General features: G+C 34.4%; 1 protein-coding gene across 1 annotated transcript in view; it reads right to left on the minus strand.

The window, feature by feature from the left end:
• Positions 1 to 24,970, minus strand: part of JAK2 (Janus kinase 2) — an 87,758-nt gene that overhangs the window by 40,116 nt on the left and 22,672 nt on the right. The window contains 2 exon segments of the mRNA XM_032477728.1: positions 4,528 to 4,651; positions 18,079 to 18,329. Coding sequence (XP_032333619.1) covers positions 4,528 to 4,651; positions 18,079 to 18,298 — 344 coding nt within the window. The 5' untranslated portion in view covers positions 18,299 to 18,329.

Genomic DNA, 24,970 nt, shown 5'->3' on the forward strand with positions numbered 1-24,970 from the left:
TTGTCATTGTATTGTTGAGCTTTAAATTTTTTTTAATATATTCTGACACCAGACACTGACACATTATAACTGACTATATGTCAATAAAAAAAAAGTTCTTCATATATTCTGGATATAAGACTTTAGACAGATACGTGACTTACAAAACATTTTCTTCCATTCTATTGGTTATCTTTTCACAATATTGTCAGTATCCTTTGATGCATAAACATATACTTTGACTAACCCCAATTAATCTATTTTTCCTATGCTGCTTGGGCTTTTGGTGCCATATTGAAGAAATCACTGCCTAATCTAAGTACACAAAGATTTTCTCCTCTATTTTCTGCTAGGAGTTTTATAGTTTCAGCTCTTAGATTTAGGTCTATGATCCATTTTACATTACTCTTTTGTATACAGTGTGAGTTATTGGCCTAACTTTATCATTTTACATGTGAATATCCAATTGTTCCAGAACCATCTGTTGAAAACACTATTCTTTCCCCATGAATTGTCTTGGCACTCTTGTCCAAAATCTATTACTATAATATAAGAGATTATTTTTGGCTCTCAGTTTTATTCCGTTAATCTATATATCGAACCTTAAGTCAGCACCACACTGTCTTGATTACTATGGTCGTATACAAGTTTTGAAATTAGGAAGTATGAATCGTCTTTGTTCTTTTTCAAGACTGTTTTGGCGATTCCAAGTCCCTTTGATTTTTATATGAATTTAATGATTAATCTGCCATTTTCTACAATAAAAATAGCTAGTATTTCAGTAGAGATTACACTGAATATACAGATTAATTATGGGAATATTGTCATCTTAACAATTTTAAGTCTTCCTATACATAAACATGGTATATCTATTCATTTAGATGTTTCCTTAATTCTTTCAATGATATTTTAAATTTCTCAGTACACAAATTCTCAGTACACAGTGCACCTAAAATTTTTTATGCTATTGTAAGTGGAATTATTTTAATTTCACATTTGTATTGTAATTACCAGCATATAAAAATACAATTGATTTTGAATTTATATCCTACAACTAGGCTGAGCTCATTTATTAGGTCTATTAGTTTATTAATCTCTTAGGATTTTTTATATACAAGATAATATCATCTGTGAATAGAGTTTTACTGCTTCTTTTCTAAAAGAGAGGCCTTTTATTTCTTTCTCTTGCCTAGCTTCCCTAAATAGAATCCATGGTATAATGCTAAACAGAAGTGGTGAGAGCAGATATCCTTGTCTTGTTCCTTATAATCCTATTTATTTCTGTAAGGTCATAGTGATGTTACCTCTTTCACTTCTGACTTTAGTAATTTAACATTTCTCTCTTTTTATCTTGGTCAGTCTAGCTGAAGGTTTACTGATGTTGTTGATCTTTTCAAAGAATCAACTTTCGGTTTCTTGATTTTCTCTATTGTTTTTCTATTCTCTATTTCATTTATTTGTACTCTGATGTATATTATTTCCTTCATTCAACTTGCTTTGAGTTTAATTTTCTCTTCTTTTTCTACTTCGTTATGGTGGAATGTTACTGATTTATGAATTTTTTTAGTATAGGTGTTTATACCTATGAATTCCCCTTGAGGCCTTGTCTTAGTTACGTATCATAAGCTTTAATATGTTCTATTTTCATTTCTAGTCATATCAAAGTATTTTCCATTTTCCTTTGTGATTTCTTCTTTAATTTATTAGTTATTTAGAAACGTGTCAGTAATTACCACATATTATATATTTTTCAATTTTCTTCTGTCAATGAGTTCTAATTTAATTTAAATGTGGACAGAGAACATAGTTTATATGAATTTAATCTTTTTAAATTTGTTGAGATTCACTTTGTGGGCTAACACATGATCTACCCTGGAGAATGTTCCACGTGCACTAGAAAATAATGTGTATTGTGCTGCTGATGGGTGGAGTGCTCTATATATGTGTGTCTAGCTGGTTTAGTGTTGTTCCTCTATTCCCTTGCTGATCTTCTGTCTAGTTGTTCTATCCATTACTGAAAGTGAGGTATTGAAGTCTCCAACTATTATTCTTGAATTGTCTATATTCCCCTTCAATTCTGTCAGTCACTTCATGTATTTTTGAGCTCTGTAGTTAGATCTAATTTATAACAATTATAAACAAATATATAAACAAATGTTATTATGTTTTCCTGATGGATTAACTCCTTGATATTTATAAAATATCCCATCTCGGTATCTAGCAACAGTATTTATTTTCAAGTCAATTTGTGTGATGTTAATATAGCTGCTCCAGCTCTCTTTGGGTTACTGAATTCATGGTATATTTTTTTCAATCCCTTACTTTCAGGTTGTTTGTATTTTTGAAGGTAAACTGTGCTTCTTATGGACAGCATGTAATTTACGTTTTTTTAAAAATCTAGTCCTCCAATCTCTGCCTTTTGATTTAAGTGTTTAATTCATTCATATTTAAGGCAATTACTGTTAAAGTAGTATTTATTATGTCTGTCACTTTTGCTATTTGTTTTCCAAAAGGCCTTTTAGGTTCTTCATTTGTCTTTTTATGTCTTTCTTGTTCACATATTCCTCCATTACTGCTATAGATATTTTCTAGTGTATTATATTAAGTCTCTTGTTGTATCTTTTACTATATTTTTTTGAGTTATTTTCATAGGATTTTCCCAGAGGATTACAATTGACATTTTAACTAAACAATCTAGTTCTTATTAATATCTACTTAATTTCAATAGAATACTAAAACTCTGTTCCATTCCTTTTATTCTATATTTGTAATACAAATTACATCTTTCTATATAAGTCTTTCAACAGCTTTGTAGTTATTGCTCCTTTATGTTGTTTTTGAAATAACCCATACCTATATAATAAAGGCAATGAAGAATAGCCTCTAAACAATAGGAAGGTGGGATTTTTAAAAGTTACATAAAATCTCCTTTTGGGTAGTTTCTGGTTAGACTATCCTTGGAACTTCTGACTATAGGTAGCTATGGACATGTGCCCCCTTAATTTAAAAATAGGAAGAATTTATGAATTTGATAAGGGAAACATTTTCTAATTCTTGAGAAGAGGTGAGTAAACTAGGTCCCACAGGCCCAATCCAGTCGACTACCAGTTTTTATAAAGTTTCACTGGAACACAATCATGGCTTTTCATTTACTTATTGTCTATGGCTGCTTTCACACTATAATAATAGAGCTGAATAGCTACAACAGAGAAAGTATAGCCTGAAATGCCTAAAATATGTACTATCTGGCTCCTCACAGAAAAATACTACAACCACTGCTCTACAGATATTTTAAAATAAAAAGATATACTTGCAAACTGCAGAACACACAGTAATTATAGAAAGTGATAAAGAAAATATTCCCAATTAGATATTGATATTTTGTCAGTCATATGTAGCATATAAAAATACTACAAATTTGAAGGTCTTAAAGTAAACATAAAAATCTTACAGAACTTTGAACAGATTTAATCCTAGGTCCCTTATGGGTTTTTTTAATTGGTTGTTATTTTAAATGACCTCTTTTCTGTTTGCTTGTGGAATATGGAAAAAGTTAACTTTTTAACACATTGATCACACAGATCTAGCCCTCTGATGCATGGTTATTATTGATGCCTGTAGATCTGTTCATATTTTCTATGTTAACAATCATATCATCTCCAAATAATGACGTTTTGCTTCTCTGTTCTCAATTATTAAACATTTTATTTATTTTTCTTGTCTTACTGTACTGGTCAGGAACTCCACTAAAATCCAATATACAAGCAATTATCGTGGCTATCTCTGTTTTCTATCTTGCTTCTGATTTTAAAGAGAATGTTTAATATTTTACTATGTAAGAATATTATTTTCCATATATTTTTTATAGGTAACTTTTATGATGACAAGGATGTCTCTCTTGAGTCTTACTTTATTAAGGTTTCCTTTTCTTTTCTTTTTAAAATCATGAGTGAGTCCATGTTCTTTTTTATTATGCAACACTGACTCTCTGCATGGAATGGATCTATTTCACAAATGAGAACCACAGATCATCGTTTTGAGTCAAAAAGTACCTCAACTTCACTAAATCGGTACTACTTATAACCAAAAATTATGAAATAAATTAACTTGTAATTTGTGGTTGTAAACAAACACTGGTAAAATCTTACCTTTCCTTCTCTTCAACTTTTGTAAAAAGTTATTAAAATAAGAGATGTGAGATTACATATTATTGCACAAAACATCAAATTTCCTGGGAAACTGTCAATATTCCAAACATTTAGGATTTTGCCAGTATAGGCTATTCTTATCCTCTTTAAAATTTAATTATAATCTTACATGGTAAGGTAGCATCCCATCACAACAGCTTTATTCTCAGAGCATGCTAGTTAAAGAACATGAATGAACACTTCCTCTACTTGAGAAAGAGTCTTAAATGAAGAAGATTAAATATTAATTGGTTCTGGTCTCTGATATTAAGGACCTTGCAATTAAAATATATCGTTGATAATTTCTCCCACTTTGCCCTTTCACCATTAAGTTAGTTAGTCACTTCACTGGAGGAAGTACCTGATTCTGTAGAGTACACTGTGCTTGGTTGATTCATCTATATGGAAGACATGGTTGGGTGGGTACCAGATCCTTTCTGTTTCACTCATTAAAGCAAACATACTATGATACACAGGTGTGATTCCTAGGAAAAAAGCAGAAAAAGAAGTGACAGTTAAAAGTACATTTGCATAAAATCTATCATCTGTAATGGGGCTGAAGTAACAACTCTTCAAGTCAGCACAAAACACAGTAGCAGTCACAATCTTTTGGTTCAACACTACTCACAATGAATTCTTAATTAAGCATCTTTTTTCCCTTATATTTTAAAATTTGATTGCTGGGATTCTTTCAAGTAGATTATAAAAAACATTTTATCTAATTTTTTAGTTGTCCTCTATACTAGGGTTGACCCAAAGTCGTGTGTTTTAAATAATAATAAGGGTACCAAATAACTAAAATATTTAGACATCATTGAGTGCTTTAAAGAGACTATCAGTTTTATTTTTAAATGTCAAGTCTTACACAATAAACTAGTCATTATATCCTGTTCACTATTTAAACATACAACGAAAAATTTTAAATGTCAACTTAAAATGCAAGAGTGTGTGATTTTTCAAAAGATATTTTAAGAGGTACATTAACAGAAGACTGAAGGCCACTGAACTTTTTAACACCTAAGTCACACAATTAAATAATGCATATTATTTCTAAGCACATAGCGAACATTCACACATCCACACAAATACATACCAGCCATGTGGAGACTAAAAACAAGTCTCCAAAAATGCCAGAGAATAATCATACATATCATGTTTTCTAACCACATCAGTTAAATCAGAAATGAATAATTAGGGAAAAAGAGTTTTTAATCCTATAGATTTGTAAACAGAAGTCTCACAGAAAGTACTTTTATTCTAATAATGTTTTCATTCTTTTCAACTGTAGACAAAATGACACCAACTTGACACACTGACAACATTTAAAATTTTTATTTTAAGTTATTAACACAACTGTATATTCATAAATATGTTACAAAAACATTATTCAGTAACAACTTTTAAGCTATATCCTTGCATTCATTCTTTTTTTTTTAAATAGACTTAATTATTTTAGAGCAGTTTGAGGTTCACAGCAGAATTGAGCAGAAAATAGAGTTCGCACACAGCTCTCCCCACCCACACATATATACTCCCCTACCCTCAACATCCCTCATCAGTGTGGCACATTGGTACAATCGATGAACCAATGTGGGCACATTATTATCAACCAAAGTCCATAGTTTACATTAGGGTTCACTCTTGATGTGTACATTCAATGGGTTTTGACAAACCTTGCATTCATTCTTGAGTTTACAAATACTTCTAAATCTCCCACAGGTCACAGGAGAAATTATTAACAGAAACTAAAAAGCATTTATAATGAATGATGATCAATATCGTGTATTAAAGTACAGAATTTAACTAAGTTACACTCAAGAGGAAAAACCATAGCTTTAACCTGCTTATATTAGAAAGTAAAAGAGAATGATCTAAGTTACCTAACTCAATAACAAAATGATTCCACATTCTTTTATTTACTTCCTCTCCTCTGTGCACAAAATGTGTCACATAGCCAGTGATCTAGGTGCATAAGAAACAGAGTGGGAGATGAAATTGCCTAGAAAGGGGTCATAAAAGACCTGATAAGAGATTGCCTTGAAAGAAAATACTCAGAAGAGAATCTTAGCAAAAAAGCAGCAATTAGTTTAAATGTAATACAAATAAAATTGTATATGCGACCATTATTTCTAGCATATGATGAGAGGGATATTTTTCTGAACAAGATGATGTCATGATTTTCAAATCATAACATAATGACACAAAGCAGGAAAAGTGAGCTCATACTGACGAATCATAAGGATTTTTTTTCATAAGGATATTTTTAAATAATGAATAATGATTTCTTAACATAAATAAGACTCCATAACTTAATGACAGGTATCAAAACAGGAAAATAAATGCATCTATATAAATTGGCATAAAGGGGTCAGGAGATGGGGATACACACCAAAAGAAAAATGGTTAGGTCTCTCTGCAAACAAAAGCAAAAGACAGTACTTATAATTATGCTTAATCACACTATCTTATTTCAAAATGACAACTATATATTAATACTTTTTTTTTCCTTAGTAGTTCATGTTAACTGGGTTGTCCTAGAAAGGAAGAAAAGGTAATGACACTGTATTTGAGATACATATACTGAAAAGATTGGATCTCAAAGAAACCTCAAGGTCATTTTGTCTCTCTACACATCAAGTCCAAATTATTTTTATTTATCAATAACACTTCAAAGTGTTTCTTCTTTTCCAAGACATTACCAGAATCATGATTCAATTCCATATCATTCTAGACCAAGAACAGTCATCATTCCACTAATATTAACAATCTCTATTCTATAATATGCACAAGATGGGTATGGAAAATACAAAAATGAAAAATAATGCCAAACTTTAAGGATCTCACAGTGTAGTGGATGACACACAGAAGCCACTGAAGAATTATAACTCAAGAAAGTAAGTGCAATGATAGTAAAGACCACAAGAAAACACAAAAGGACAGAGAGGTGACAAAGATTCTTTGCTTGACCAAATTTTAGTCAGGCTCCTCTGAACCCTCTCCCTAAAAAGTCCCAACCATGTTATTTCCTGGTAGAATCCAGTTTAAGCAGAAATCCTGCTTAAGTTCATTTAGAAAGAATTATCTACCTTTCATATCTGATCAAATTTCTCACTCCTATTATCCCCTAGGTGATATCTGATCAACATGGCCTGCTCAGCAAGAATCCTCTGTTAGGCTGGTTCAGCCAGAATCCCACCTTGGACTTAATGTCCCTCTTAGTAATTTTCCACTCATCAATATCCCCACCCTACTTGCTCCTTGGCTATAAATTCCCACTTGTTCAGACCGTACTCAGAATTAAGCCCACTATAAACTACATTGGAGTAGCTTCCCCTACCACAATGGCTGTTTAAATAAAATCCATCTTTATCACTTTAACTTTTGTCTGCCTCTGGTTTCCTTTAATAGAGGTAGAAAAATTATCCAGAGGGTCAAGTGGTGTAAAGATTTCAACAAAGGCTTCTGAAGAGATAATGCATAAGATGAAAGCACATGAGGATTTAGCTATTCTATGTAATTGCAGGCAGAGTATATAAAATATGCACAGGCATGGAGGATCAGCTGCAAATGCTCGTGGAGCTAAAATGGTTACACAGAAAAGAGACATGCTGTACAGAATAGAGTTACAGAAGGATGAGCATATAACCTGGATGGACCAAAATAGCTTTGTTTTATGCCTCCTGTCACAGCATAACTATTAATAGCCTACCTTTTCATATTGAAAGTGTCCCAGTTTGAACAGCAGTAACCCAGTTATATAATGTCAGCTTAGAGTTGGATATAGGTTAAGTCTGAGCTCAGCCATTTGCTAGGTAAATTTGTGAGAGTTACTCTCTCTAAACCCATATTTCATCATCTACAGAATAAGGAAAAGAAAACTGAGTTCACAGAATAACTGAAAGGATAAAATGTGATAACATGAATAAAGTGCTTAGCAAAGTATATGGCACATAAACGGGTTCCATTCTAAAGATTCCAGAAGTATAACCTAACTGGGCTTTATAAACCTATATAAATAAATAGGTTTTTTTTGTTGTTACCCCAAGTTGAATGAGCTTAGACCAATACTTTTCAAACTTTAATGTGTGTAAGGATAATCTGACAACTGTCTTAAAATATGGATTCTTACTCGTTGATCCTGGGAAGGGGCCTGAGATACTGCATTTCTGACAAAATCCTTGATGATGCTGACACTGCCAATCCATGGAGCACTAGCAGCACACTACCCACTGCAGAAGACAGGGTTAGTCAACAAGAAGTAGAGTCAATAAACGAAGTCAAAATTAAAGCACAAAAAATAACAGAATAGGAGAAACTGAACAGAGTATAAAAGGCATGTGAGGTGTGTCAATTGGACCTAATTTACATGTTGAAGAGATAATGGCCAATAATTTTCCAAAACTAAGCAAAGATACTGACCTACAAATTCAGCAAGCTCTGAAAGCTCCAAGCGAGATGAAGTCACAGAAAACAACACCAAAATGAAAACCAACAAAACCAACCAAACCAACCAAAAACCAAAGTCAAACTGCTCAAGATAAATAATAGAAAAAGTAATTTTTTAAGTAGCCAAAGAATAAAAATGTTTTACCTTCAAAGGAGTAATAAAAATACTGATAGGTAACTTTTCAGTAAAAAACATGGAAGCCAAAAGACAATGAATGAAATGACATCTTAAAAATACTGATTAAAAAAAAAAGCCACTATAGAATTTTATACCCTGTATAAAAAAGGCAAAATGGCAAAAAGAAAAACATTTTCAGATAAACAAAGAGCTGAAGGAATCTGTCACCAACAGATCTGCAATACAAGAAATATTAAGAGTTCTTTAGGCTGAAGGAAAATGATGACAGTTGGGAGCACAGAACTATAGGAAAAATAAAAAACATCGGAAAGGGCAAATATAAAAGAATAATGACTATTTAAAACAATAATAATAGAAGCACGTCTGTATATTTATGATGTATACAAAGGTAAAATACATGGCATCAGCACCAAATGAGAAAAGAAGTAAATGGAGTTAAACTGTTAGAAAGTTCTTGAACTACTTGAAAAATAACATACTAGCTTAAAACTGTAATAAGCCAAAAATGTACATTATAATATCTAGGGTAGCCACTAGAAGAAAAATACAAAAACTAGTACAAAAAAATCTAAAAGAAGAGATAAAGTTAAAAAAAATTGCTGATCAACTGAAAAAAAGGTAGAAAAAAGAAACAAAATAAAAACAGATGAAACAAATAGAAAACTAGTAACAAGATGTTAGATTTAAGCACAAATATGTCAGTAATTACATTACCCATAAATATAAATAAGCCAATTAAAACGCATACCCTATCAATCTGGACCATATTCAATTCATATTATTTATGAGAGACATACTTTAAATGTAAGGGTACAGATTGGTAGAACCTAAAAAGAAGAAAAATGGCATACTATGAAAACACAAAGAAAAAGAAACCTGATGAGTCAACATTAGCATCAGACAGAAAAGAACTTTAGGAATAAGTATTAGTTGAGATAAAACAGAGCACTTCATGGTGATAAGAGGGCCAGTTTAGCAGGAAGACATAAGAATATTAAATGTGTATACAACCAATAACATAGCTTCAAAATACATGAAGTAAAACAGAACCAGGAAGCAGAAACAAATTCAAAATCTCTCATACTGGGAGAAGACAAAAAAATAAAAGGACATAAAATTTAAAAACTAACCAATTGAAATGTAGTTTACATTTAGAGAACACTACACCTAGCAAGTGCAGAATATATACCACTTTCAAATGTATGTGCATCATTTAACTAGACAGTTGGAACATTTAACAAGACAGCTGATAATCTAAGTCACATTAAAAGTCTCAGCAAATTTCAGAGTATACACTATGACCATAGAACATTAAACAAAAAAAAATCAGTAAGGATAATTTTTAAATCCCCAAAAGGAATCAATATCCAGGTTTGCTATATTACCTAAAATGCCCAGTTTTTAACAAAAGGATTATGAGATATGCAAAGAAGCAGGAAAGTATAATCCTTGCACAAGAAAAGAGGAAGGCAACAGACACTGCCTGTGAGAAGGCCCAGATGTGCCATTCAACAAAAACGTCAAAGCAATCATTATAAATATGTCCAAAGAACGAAAAGAAATCATGATTAAGGAAGTAAAGGAAAAGTGACATCGGTGAAAATGGCATATTCCTATACAGCAACAACAATAAACTGTAAACTATAAAAACTGTCAGAATCAACTTCACGAGAACTCTGGGAAATAGTCAAAGATATTCAGCAACCAAACAATTGCTGAGTCAGGGAAAAAAACGGCAGGAAAAATTGGGAGCATTTCTACTTTCCTCCCTGCTCAGGAAGGGCTGAAAGATGGAAAATGGTATTTCCAATGTGGAACTTTGGTCCATGGCTGTGGAGTGAAGAGAGTCAACCTTAACGTCAAGGAACTGATTTTGTCTGTTTTGACCTGACTGGAGACTGACAGAAAAACTGTTTGCAAGAAGTACATCTATGTTTCACGTCAGTTGGGACAGAAAAGCAGCTGCATAAGGTAATTCTAGGAAAACATTGGAAGGCAAATGACTGACCTGCTTCCAAATGGTTTTAGAGTTGAGGCAAAAAACAGACATGCTGAAAACCAAAGAGGATGCCGGGCAGTAAGTTTCGTTGTGAAATTAAAGCACTGCAAAGTACCTACGTATACTAGAGAAAAGGAAAGCCATATGCATATGACCAAGGAAGGACACAAGAGAAGTCCCTAAAGCTTTCACCTCAGGCTGATCTTTAGGCTCAGCACAAGCAGAAAGAGAAGTCTAAGGCAAAGTTGTAAACAGACTTGTTAAATAATGAAGGACTGATCAGAGTCAATGTCCAAAGACAGCAAGAGTTTTCTTTCTTCCTTCCTTCCTTCCTTCCTTCCTTCCTTCCTTCCTTCCTTCCTTCCTTCCTCCCTCCCTTCCTTCCTTCCTCCCTCCCTCCCTTCCTTCCTTTCTTTCTTTCTCTCTTTCTTTCTCTCTTTCTTTCTTTCTCTCTTATTCTCTTTCTCTTCTCTCTCTCTCCCTCCCTCCCTCTCTCTCTCTCTCTCTCTCTCTCTCCCTCTCTCTCTTTTTTATTTGGCTCTAGGATTTCAAGGAAATCACTGTCAAACAAAGCCTGACCACAAGCTAAAGGAGCAGAGACTTCAGAAAATGTGAAAGAAAAGCAATAGAAACCAACCAAAATGAAGCACACAGAGAACTAAGACTGAAAAAAAAAAATGCAAAGGTGATTTGTCAGAAAATATCAAAAGGTCTAAATAGTGAGGTAGAGATGAGAACAAGAAAGGACAGAAATGTGATGAAAACTATAAACCCATAAATGCAAGAGGCTCAACTAATCACAAACAGACAAAACAGGGAAATCTGCTAAGTACATTATAATTAAACTTCTGAAAGCCACTGATAAAAAGAAAATCATAAAAACCATCCAAGAAAAAAGATATATTAAATACAAAGAAACAAAGATAAGAATGACAACTTTATTTCTCAAAAGAAACAACTTAAGCCAGAAACAGGGAAAGAAGTACTGAAAGAAAACACTGTAAACAGAATTCTATACTCAGCTAAAAATGTCTTTCAAAAATAATGGTAAAATAAAGACTTTTCCAACAAACAAAAGCTGAAATTATTTACTGTACTACAAAGAAATATTAAAATAAGTTCTTCAAACAACAGAAAAATGATACCAAATGGACATTTGAATTCACACAAAGGTTAGATCAAAGACTGCTGAAGACTGTAAATATGTGGATAAATAAAAAAGACATTTTAATCTCTTTAAGAGCTTTCAAAATATTAGAAATGCTAGTTCTAACTCTAGATAGGCTGGTTTTAACAACAATTCTACCCCAATGAGATCTGGGTTACTGTCCTCTTATCAAAAGAAGGCTGACAATGGTTTCCAACATCATTTCATGCCCTTCCCTAATTCTCTTACTTACTTCTCTTTCTATAACAGAGCCAAGCAATTTATTCATTTGTCAAATGATTTAGGGTTAGATGGCTCCACTGAGCGTTGGCTTGGCTGAATGAATGCTTGAATCATCTCTTGATTGGTCACAATTTTTAGTGTTAAAGTTTAGGTCTCTGAGAACTCTACTTCCAAAACCTCTAAAAGGAATTCTAAGATCAGGTTAAAAAATAAGAGTCATTTGGACAATTTCATCATCTTTAAAAGAGAAATAACAATAGTACCTTGTTGTGTGCCAATCTCAGTCTATCAATAATGTTACTATTGGCCAGAAGTGCCTAAATACTCACCTGGGCCCGAGGTGAGCCCCAGCAGACACTTCCCCTTCTAGAGTCAATGCTGTGGCTGGACCAGCCTCTGTGGGTCTTATTATGATTACAAGATGCACTTCAGCAATAAGCATTAGGGAACTTTGAAAAATACAAGGTTTATTATTCACAAGTCGTGGGCCACACAGCAAGGTCACAGGTAGAGGGTAAGTATGGACCTGGGGTTTGTCTTTATTGGGATCGAAAGTGAGGTGCCTAGGGTTTCACAGGTTTATTTTTTGATTGGTGAATTTGAAACATAAAAGCAGGAATTAAAGCACAAGATAGGAAAAGCAAGAGGTCAGTCAAACTGTCAGTTATCTAAGTCAACCAGACGTCTCTAAAAAAAGGAACTTCATGGGTGGGAAGGCTTGGCTCTTTATCTGGTCCTATAGCTGGCAATGTGTTTATTTAAGATGGATGTCTTTCAAATGGCTACGTTCACAATCAAAAGCTTAATGTCAGATACTTACATTACAATAAAAAAGAGTTAACTGTTAGATGCTGCTTACACTACAATACCTATTACACACCCTATTGTTTTAAGAGCAGAATAACACACATAAAGTACTTAACACAATGTCAATAAATTTTAGCTAGCTAAAAGAAATAAATGGTGTACAGATACAACTCCAAATTCTCCCCTTTGGGGACTGCAAAAAGAACAGAGATCATTTTATAAAGTACATTTCCCCTAAACATTCTTACACTTAGAGGTTACTACAGATCAAGATTCTTCATTAAATACAGTATCTCAATATTAAAACTATTTGTCATTTATAACTTATTGCAAATTATTTTATCATCAAGGGCAACAAAGGGTCATTAACATAAGCTTTGCCTTCAGCTAGATACAATAAAGGGCTTTTGGGGATGGGAAGACAAAGGAATATGAAGATACTAGGTACCTGAGTAGCACAGTCAAGGAAGAACAACTGACAAAGGGCTCAGAGAGAAATGGGAGATTTTCAAAAGATAACTCTACACAGCCATTTTGTCTAAACATTGCTTTCTCTGTGCTTGGGAAAACACCTCATACCATATCTTTGACATATAACTTATCAAGGCTGTAGAAAGGATATCAGAATAATTGTCTTCTCAGCTCATAGATTTCTGAATCAAGCAGAATAAACTCTGGACATGATAGAACAGAGAGAGAGTCTGAATTTTGAGCTTCATTTAAAGACACCTTTGGGTATCCTCATGGAGAAGGAGAAAGTTTATTCTGAATACTGAAGAAAGAAAAATTATTTGTGGCCAAGAGAGAAAGTTGTAGTAGACTACATTATGGTTCACAAATAGTCACACTTTTCCTCCCAAACCCTGAGAGGACTACCCCATCTGAGCAATATTGGCTTGGCCATATGACTTGGCTTGGCCAATGGAATCTGAACAGACATGATAGTGTGTTATTTCCATGCAAAGGCAGTAGGAGATATTTCAAGTTTCCAGTAGCCCTCAAGTCTTCTTGCCTTTTACCAGAAGATCATGTCTCAGACTGGGGGTTCTCCTTTCAACCTGGAATCCAAACTGAGAACAAACATCTACCAGTTACCTCACTTTACTATATGTGCTATGAGCCAAAGCCATCTATATGTGGTATTACAACTTCTCATGTGATTTCAGATACTTTCTTTCCACAACTTAACAATGACTCACAAGATGCAACCTTTCCAACACCCATTTCCACAAGCAAACTTTATGACTTTTTTAAGGTAAAGTGCCACATATATATTGCAGTATTTATATAATTTCTTACCATTTAGCATGTGTTGTTTTATTAAGTTTTGTTTAATGTCACAACATTTACAATGTTGTGCCCCAACCTCATTTTTCCTATAAACCTTGTGGTTTTTATTGTACAATTTTGTAGAGCATAGTGCATTTCAGGAACACATATGTCACATTATAACACAACTGACTTCATCTTAAAAAAAGAGACACATAAATATCCATAATCCAAAGAGACAAGTTCTATAACTAATCCACATAGGTGTAGAAAAGCCAATGAGCTAAGGTGATATCTTAACCTTACTGATACAGGAAAAAGTGGGGGGGTGCAAGAGGATGACCACGTCCCAGGACCCTCCAAGCAAGAAGGGTCCTTCGCTTCACACAGGAAAGAATTCAAGAGCAAGCCATAGTTCAGCAAAAAGTAGATTTATTTAGAAAGATGTACACAGCAGGGGGTGTGGGTGTTTAAAGTAAAGGCAGACACTCCATAAACAGAGTGCAGGCCATCTTGGAAGGAGGTGGGGAAGGAGAGGGAGAAGGAGAACGAGAGAGAGAGGCATGGTGTTGCTAGTTTTTATATGCTAACAGATGAGAAGGCTGTTTCAACTACACTGGGGAAGGGTCAGGGATTCCTAGGAATTGGGCCACTGCCCCCTCTTTGACCTTTCATGGTTAGCTTAGGAACTGTCATGGTACTTGTGGGTGTGTCACTCACCATGCTAGCATATTACAGTGTATATAATGAAGTTCAAGATCGACTGGAAGTCAAACCTCCTGCTATTCTGGGCCTCCAGGTTTATTAGGAGTTGACTTTTTCACCATCTTGGTGTTAACTGCTGTGTCATTCCTTTAATGGCTGTGTCAACCCCCTTCCTTCCATCTCATTATGACCCGATCATTTCCCAAAAGCCCACCACCAAAAACAACTGGAGGAATAGGTTTCAACACATAAATCTGGGGGAGACAGACACAGACATTCAGTCTACAGCATTCTGCTTCTGCCCCCACTAAATTAATATCCTTTTCATATTCAAAATACATTCATGCCATCCCAACAGCCCAAAAATGTTAACTCATTTCAGTATCAACTCAAAAGTCTAAGTTCAAAGTCACATCTTAGTATCATCTAAGTCAGATCTGTGTGAGACTCAAGATACAATTCATCCTAAGGTTCTCTCCTGTGAACCTGTGAAATCAAACAAGTTATGTACATCCAAAATACAATGATGGGACAGGAATAGGACAGATATTTCCATTTCAAAAGGGAGAAACAGAAAAGAAGAAAGGAGTTACAGGTCTTAAGCAAGTCTAAAACCCAACAGGACAAATTCCATTAGAACTTAGGGACCATGAATAATCCTCTGACTTGATACTCTGCCCTCCAGGGCCACTGAAGCAGAGGTCCTGGCTACAAGACACAATGAGGCAGCTTTTCTGCCCCTCCAGCTTTATTGGGCAGAGGTTGAACACCCAACGCTTCCGGCTGCCCTGCCCCCACAGATTTGGTGGCTCCTGTTCTCTGAAATCTAGGTGAAGTCAGACATGCCCCCTGGGCCTGTACATTTTCTATTGGTGGAGATGGCTTACTCTATTGAAGTTTGTTGCCTACACCCTTTGGAAAGGCAGCTGCTACACCTGAGGCTGCCAGAACCACACCTTGCACAACCAAGGAGATCAGCATCAGCAGTGCACCAGCAGATCCCTCAAGGTGAGACAGCACCAGGCAGCAAGCTCAGGGTCTCCAAACACTAGCAGCATCTCCCCTGAAATCACTCTGCCTCTAAGGCCCTTACACTCAGCCCCTGCGATAAGAGGAGTAACCCTGATTTGCCTTTAGGGCCATTCTTCCATTGATTTATGGAATAGGACCTGGCTTCTGTTGATATGTCTTATACATACTAGTCTTAACAAATGGTTGCTTGGACACACTCTAGTGTTCTCTTCTGAACAGGTTTTCTCATCTTTTGCATAGGTGGGGAATTTTTCAAATTTTTAAGTTCTGCTTCCTTTTTGCTTAACATTTCTAGCTTCAAGTTATTTCTCTCTTTTCAAAGTTTACTATATTGACCTAAAACAAACAGAATGACAGATATTTCTCCACAAAAGATGAATTTATTTCGGATTAGCAGAGAACTGCAATTTGGGGTCTACTATCATGGCAAGACATATGAAAATTCTGCCACAGGAAGGAAGGAAGAACACTTTACAGACAGGAAAAGAAAGTTGGGAGGGCTACAGTAAACAAAGAGCCCATGGCTTTTCATTGGCTGAATCCTTGCCAGGAAAGAGGAGGAGTCTTTCTTCCTCCTGTGGGGCTCTGCTATCCTTACAAGGTATAAGAGCTCCCCCTTCTGGTCTCCTGACTCTATTTTGAGGTTTCTGTTTATTAATTTTTAATAACTATATCACAGGAGTCAAGACATACCTTCAACACTGTGCTTAGAAATTATTTCAGGTAAATATCCAGTTTCATTGCTCACAAGTTCTACCTTCCACAAAACTAAAATATGAACATAACTCAGGCAAGTTCTTTGACACTTTACAACAAGAATCACTTTTCCTCCGGTTTTCAATAAAATGGTCCTCATTTCCATCTGAGATCTCATCAGAATGGTCTTTACAGTACACACTTCTACCAATATTTTATGCAGAATTACATAGGTATTATCTAAGAAGACAGAAGTTTTCCCTACAGCTCTCCTCTTTTCTCTTTGAGTCCTCACCAGAATTCATTTAAAGGTCTGTTCACAACAATGTAGGTTTTTTTCTAGCATGGACTTCAAAACTCTTCCATTACCCATTATCCAATTTCAAAGCCACTTCCACATTTTTAGGAATTTGTTATAGCAGCAATTCAAAGCAGACTTACCATATGATCCAGCAATCCCAATTCTGGGTATATATCCAGAGGGAACTCTCATGCAAAAAGATACATGCACCCCAGTGTTCACAGCAGCACTATTTACAATAGCCAAGGCATGGAAGCAATCTAAATGTCCATCAACAGATGACTGGATAAAGAAGCTGTGGTATATTTATACAATAGAATACTACTCAGCCATAAAAAAGAATAGAATAATGCCATTTGCAGCACCATGGATGGACCTAGAGATCGTCATTCTAAGTGAAGTAAGCCAGAAAGAGAAAGAAAAATACCATATGATATCACTCATATGTGGAATCTAAAAAAAAAGAGTAGAAAAAAAAAGACACTATGAACTCATATACAAAACAAAAAAAGACTCACAGACATAGTAAACAATCTTATGGTTATCAGGAAAGGGGGTAGGAAGGGATAAATCTGGGAGTTCGCGATTTGCAAATGTTAGCCACTATATATAAAAATAGACTTTAAAAAAAAAGTTTCTTCTGTATAGCACAAGGAACTATATTCAATATCTTATAATAACCTTTAATGAAAAAGAATACGAAAACGAATATATGTATGCATATGCATGACTGGGACATCATGCTGTAAACCAGAAACTGACACATTGTTAACTGACTGTACTTCAATAAAAAATAAATAAATAATTATTTTTAAGAAGAAAGACTCTTAAAAAAAACACACACTTCCCAATACCATCACATTGGGGAAGTAGGTTTCATCAACACTAATTTTGGGGGGACATAAACATTCAGTCTATACCACAAATTTAACACAGAATTTACCTTACATTCTACTTTAGTGATATTCTCATTTGAGATGCAAATGAAAACACCTGTCAGCACAGAAGCATAAAAAATTATATTATACATGTACACTGTATTAAAGTAGCATAATTAAAGCAACGACGTACTAATAGAAGAAAAACACTGGTCAAAAAAGAAGAAAAACAATGTTCTTTAGTACTTACCACAAGCTTTAGAAGCAGCAACACAAATTTCTTCTGCAACGTACTCCCCAGGTGGAAACTTTAGATACTCTCCCTCAGCTTTTCCAAGGGAATGATAAAGATAAACCTGTAGGACTGGATCTATTTCCTTCACAGAATTAGAGTTTCCAGGAATATCACCATTCTGATGTATAGGGGATGCAGATGTTCCTTCCATTTCTGTCATTGTAAGGCAAGCCATTCCCAAGCAGAGTCTTCTTCAGAAAATTTGCCTATAAGAGAAAACATTAAAGTTAAAAATGAAAGTGATATTGGTAAGTTATCCTTCACGTATAAATAAGTCTTCACTGACAGCAGTGATTCTGTCAAATTCATTAACTGAATAAATCTCATGTACAGGCATACGTCAGAGATACTGAGGGTTTGATTCCAGACAAGTGCAGTAAGTCAAGTCACACAGATTTTTTGGTTTCGCAGTGCATATAAAAGTTATGTTTACACTACACTATAGTCTATTAAGTGTGCAAAATATTATGATGTCTAAAAAACATTGTATATGCCTTAATTAAAAAATATTTTATTGCTAAAAAATGCTGACCGCCATGTGAGCCTTTAGTGATTTGTAATCTTTTTGCAATAGTAACATCAAAGATCACTGATCACAGATCACCACAACAAATATAATAATAATGATAAAGTTTGAGATACTGCAAGAATTACCAAAATGTGACACAAAGTGAGCACATGCTTTTGGAAAAATGGCAATGATAGACTTGCTCAATGCAGGGTTGCCACAAACTTTCAATTGTAAAAGACCAGTATCTGCGAAGTACAATAAAGTTGAGGCATGACTATACTACTATATATGAAGCACAAAATTATAAACTTCCTGTGGACAAAGAAAATAAAACTAAAGCTTATGCCCTGAGGAACCACAATATAAATATGCAACACTAACAAAACAAACAAAGTCAATTACAGACAACAAAAGAAGAGATTCCACAAAACAACAAGATTTCTCAACAAATGGATTATTCTGCTAATTGCTTATTGGTATCTGGAAATGCAAAATAACATTTCAAGCTGGGATTAACTGATGAGCTTTATTAGAGGAAGTCATATTTAAAACTTGAACCAATGGACTGAATTTAGATGGATGGAAGATGAACATTCTAGGAGTGGAACTGTGCTGAAAATAGAAAGATACATGTTTAGTAACTTGGGGGGGGGGGGCTGAGTGAAGTATTTAAGAAGTTATACCACTTAGGAAAGGATTAAAAATGAAAACTTATAACAAAATTGCAGCTACATACCCAATATGCATTTTCCCCTTCTTCCTTGATACAGAAGCCCAGTGGGTAGATACAAAAGTACCTCCCCATCCCACCCTCCAAAAAAATTCTACTTCCCCACAGGCAGATAGCCATGTGAACTAGTTTCAGCAAATGAGATTTAAGTGAAAGTTGTTGGGTGGTACTTTCAGGACCAGTCCTTTAAAAAATGCTGACTTAGCTGGCATGCCTCCTTTTGCTTTTTCCCTTTCATCTTTCTTTATGAATCCAAGTATGAATATAGAGTAGGACAATCACCTTAAAACCATGAGGCAACCATGAAGGAAAGACCAGGAGAATAAAAGACCTGGCAACCTTAAGCAAGCAGAATCAGTGTCAGGAATCCCCTACCTACCGCCAGACACCTTTTTACTTGCAAATAAATACAATCCTAACTGATACAGTACAAAATATAGGAAGGTCCAAATGACAGACGAAAGAATTTAAACTTTATCCCATAGTCAATGATGAATTAGAAAGGTGAAGTGATGCAAATGACAAATGCTGCAGAGGCTGTGGAGAAAAGAGAACCCTCCTTCACTGCTGGTGGGAATGCAGTTTGCTGCAGCCACTGTGGAAAACAGTATGGAGATCCCTCAAAAGACTAGGAATAGACTTACCATATGACCCAGGAATCCCGCTCCTGGGCTTATATCCAGAAGGAACCCTACTTCAAAAAGACACCTGCACCCCAATGTTCATAGCAGCACTATTTACAATAGCCAAGACATGGAAACAGCCTAAATGTCCATCAACGGATGACTGGATAAAGAAGATGTGGTATATTTATACAGCAATGGAATACTATTCAGCCATAAAAACCGACAACATAACACCATTTGCAGCAACATGGATGCTCCTGGAGAATGTCATTCTAAGTGAAGTAAGCCAGAAAGAGAAAGAAAAATACCATACGAGATCGCTCATATGTGGAATCTTAAAAAAAAAAAAAAAAGCATAAATACAAAACAGAAATAGACTCACAGATATAGAATACAAACTTGTGGTTGCCAAGGGGGCGGGGGGGGTGGGTGGGAAGAGATAGACTGGGATTTCAAAATTGTAGAATAGATAAACAAGATTATACTGTATAGCACAGGGAAATATATACAAGATCTTATGGTAGCTCACAGAGAAAAAAATGTGACAATGAATATATATGTGTTCATGTATAACTGAAAAATTGTGCTCTACACTGGAATTTGACAAAACATTGTAAAAAGATTATAAATCAATAAAAAATGTTAAAAAAAAAAAAAAAGAAAGAAAGAAAGAAAGAAAGGTGAAGTGATGGAAGCCACTGCAGTAGCCTAGCCAGTACTAAGATCCTGAAGTGACACAGCAACCGCTGGATGATGAGAGGTAATAGAAGATGATGCAACCTGATGACTAAGCAAATACAGAAGCCAAAAGTAAAAGACAGTAGAAGGATTCCAAACTTGGGAGATCTGTAATACCATTATTAACAATAAGGAAACAAGGATTTTGCTCCTTGACTTAGGAAGGTGAGGAGAATAAGGAGTACTGTGTTATACACACTTTCATTTAGGAATGAAATCAGGGTAATTACACAAAAATCTAGCTGGTAGCTAAAATATGAGCCTGATATTTGGAAAACCTGAAATTTGACAACTTTCCCCATAGATGTAATCATTGAAATCATGAGCAGAGCTCTATGAAGGGAGAAGACAGGAATAATAGCAAACACATTCATACAGCATTCACCATATGCCAAGCACTGTTCTAAACATACTGACTAGAACTTCTAGTGCTCTTTTGAATAAAACTGGTGAAAATAGGCATCCCTGTCTTGTTCCAGATCTTAGAGGGAAAGCTTTCTTTTTTAAAGAGCCTATTTTTTTAAATTTTATTTATTTATTTATTTATTTATTTATTTATTTATTTATTTATTTATTTATTTATTTATTGAACTACAGTCCTATGGAAAGACCAAAGTTGAAACTGGACACCATTAAGTATAAACTATCCTTTAATGAGATGAAAGAACAGAAATTAAGCTCAGAACAAAATTAAAAATAAAATCTAACATAAATGTCCCTTCTCCTCCCGCTTACACACTTGTCCCCCTCCCTCTTGTCCCCAGTTCTCTATCCCTGACCCTCCAGAAGATCTTTTGAATCTATGGGGCCCTGGTCTAAACCACCCCCAACACAGAGGAATGAGATGGCGAGAACCTCTCAGGCCCAGGATACGACTCAGCTAGAGGATAATTGTCAAGGTATGATAAGAATTACATCAGAGGCTTTTTCCCTTACAGTGAATTGGCCTAAGGTCAAATTATGCACTAAGAAGTAAAATTTTAAATATTAATTACCCTAGAGTTCTGATAATACACAAATGTACTCCAAATCTACTAAAAGACAACTTGCATTCTTTCTCTGTCCCTTAAATGTAAGCCTTACAATGCCTTTGGAATGTAAATACTTCAGAAGGTATCTAATACAATACCCAGACCCACCTGAGACTAAAGAGAGAAAGAAGTCTTTTTAAAATACAAACTGATAAAAGAGCTCTCTTGCCAAATTCTAGACCACAGCCTTCTTAAGATTACCTGCCAAGAACAAATATATATCTTTCAAGTATTTGTCACAGATATTAACAAAAAACTCTAAAGCAGGTAACTTTAACTTGTTTCATCTACAAGAGACACAATTATTTACAAACTAGTAAGTTGTGTATTGTACTTGACTCATGACTAAAGTTTTGGAATAAAGCTGAGATCTGTCTGTGTCTGTCTGTGTATTTGTTTCTGTCTGTGTATATACATTACAGATACACTTTTCTACCTCAAGACGGTATTGCCAAAATTAACTGATAAAGAGCTCTATGTAATGGGGTTAGAGAAAATTAAGCATTTATACGAATCACAAATACAGAAACTAACCCAAATGTTTTTCATATTCACATGACAGGGATAATATTTGATAAATGAAAGCCAGCTTAAGTTTGTTGGCTTCATAAAGACAGGTATGTTTTCAAAATTTGTCAATGAGAAAAATAAGCTGATGATTAACTATTCAATATCTAATCCAAGCACAACTGCTAAAAACAGGTGTTTTAAATAAATTTTAAAAGGACAATAGCTTATACCAAGTTAAACCAAACAATGGATATTCACTGAATAACTAAATCATTTCCAGATAGGATGGTATACTGAGGAATCAATCACTATATGTAAGTTTGTCTGGTTTTGGTTTTCTAATTTTTGCAGAGGCAAAAGATATTTGGTTCTACTAATTAATGTGTTTTATGCCACAATGAAGAAAATGTATTATGAGAAAGAATGTATTTCTAAAATGTCTGAAATTTTTAAGTTTGCTAATCTAAACTACAACAGGATAGTAATATATAATAGTTCATAATTGCCTGTTTTGTAGTTTTCACTGGAAAACAAAGATTAAATAGTTTTAAAGATTGGAAGAAGATCTAAGACTACAAAATGAACCAAAGAGAAAATATCAGAACACATAGTATTAAGCATAAATTAACTCTACACAAACTGTGTGATTTGGTGCTAAAAGAATGCAGGCAGCATCATAGGCTCCCTTTTATAAGGTAAGAAACAGTGGAGCATCCAGGAGAGGTTTCCCCTACTGTGGGAGGATTTACTGTAACTTATTGTTTTCCAAACTGTGGTCATAGAATAGTGGTAAGTTATGATTAATATTTATTTGAATAAAAATACACATTATCTATATGCTTATATAGATCAATGGATAATATATACCTTCAGTTTTATCTGTAATTTGTAGATAGGTAAAACAGACACATTATATATTAAAAAAAGAATACTTTTGTACAGTGTAAAATAGAGTGCACTCATAACTTAAAATAGGAAATACATGTCAGTTTATTAAACTTTTATTTCAGTTACTTAAATGGTTTTATTAATCTTAAATGGTAGGTGTGTGCTGGGCCATAAAATACACTATATTTCTTACTATGAAATGACCCTACGTGTCTGAAAGCCTCTGCTCTTATACCACAGTAGACTGAACAACAAAAGGGTCTATGCAACTAGCTGAAAAGGCCAGAATAAGAATAATCACCCTTTCTGTCCCACAAACACAGCGATAACTTCTCAAGGCCAGGCTGTTATCACTCTTTGATAGGCTCATACTTTGTCACTTTGCTTCTCAGATTTGCAGTCAGGCAGTAAACTTTGCTTAAAAGACCTCCCCCCATTTCTTACAACTACTTGCAAGCCTGGAAATTATGATGAGGTATCACCTCACAGCTGTCAGAATGGCTATCATCAAAAGTCTATAACTAAAAAATATCAGAGATGATGTAGAGAAAAGGGAACCTTCCTATACTGTTGTTAGGAATGTAAATTGGTGCAGCCACTATGGAAAACAGTATGGAAGAAGTTCCTTAAAGAAACTAAAAACCGAACCGTCATACAATTCCGCAATTCCACTCCTGGGTATACATCCCAGGAAAAAATGAAAACACTAAGTCAAAAAGATATGTACTCAAATGTTAACAGCAGAACTATTTACAATAGCCAAGACATGGAAACAACTAAAGTGCCCATCAGCAGACAACCGGTTTAAGAAGGTGTGTGTGTGTGTGTACACAATGGAATATTAATCAGCCATAAAAAAGAATGAAATAATACCATTTGCAGCAACATGTATGGACCTAGAGAATATCATACTAACTGAAGTCAGGCAGAGAAAGACAACACTTTTATGTGGAATCTAAAAAATAATACAAATGAATCTATATGCAAAACAGAAACAGAGTCACAGACATAGAAAACAAATTTATGGTTACCAAAGGAGAAAGGGAGGAAGGAGAGGGATAAATTAGGAGTATGGGATTAACAAATACAAACTACTATACATAAAATAATCAAGTGACAAGGATTTACTATATAGCACAGGGAATTATATTCAGTATCTTTTAATAACCTACAGTGGAAAATAATCTGGAAAAAATATACATACAACTAAATCACTTTGCTGGACATCTGAAATTAGCAAAATATTGTAAATCTACTGTACTTCAATTAAAAAACGAAAAGGTAAAGAAAGGTTTTTCTTTACCTTTAAATAATGTGCATGGGAAACAAAGATTGTGTTTTATCAAAATAATTTCCTGTGCTTCACGTTGCCTTTTCATGTCTTAGATCATTTTGAAAAAACATAACTCAGTTTTCTCTATTGAAAGAGCTAAGACTTCTTACAACTGTTATAACTTTATTTGCCTTTGAAATCTTTTCATTATCATTTTGGCTAAATGGATAACTAAGTGTTATTTCACAGTGACCTATTATCCTACTTAATCAACTGTTTTAAAACTTTTCAGTATTTTTGAAGAACTTCCCAAAATTCAAATTCTAAACAGTCTGATTTTGACCTAACTTGGGATTTTTAAGAGGTTCCCTAGAATATCTCAAAAGATTTGTTCTCTTTCCTTATAAAAGGGAAATATTAAACTAATTAGGCTTATTTAGTTGTCAAATTACATGAGAAGCATTATCAAGTAAGTGATGATAAACCTTCTTACGTTATCTTGTACGTGTATATGTTATTACTGTAAATGTTCTAGAAACT

This window comes from Camelus ferus, chromosome 4, assembly GCF_009834535.1.
Source record: "Camelus ferus isolate YT-003-E chromosome 4, BCGSAC_Cfer_1.0, whole genome shotgun sequence".
Classification (NCBI taxonomy): Eukaryota; Metazoa; Chordata; class Mammalia; order Artiodactyla; family Camelidae; genus Camelus; species Camelus ferus.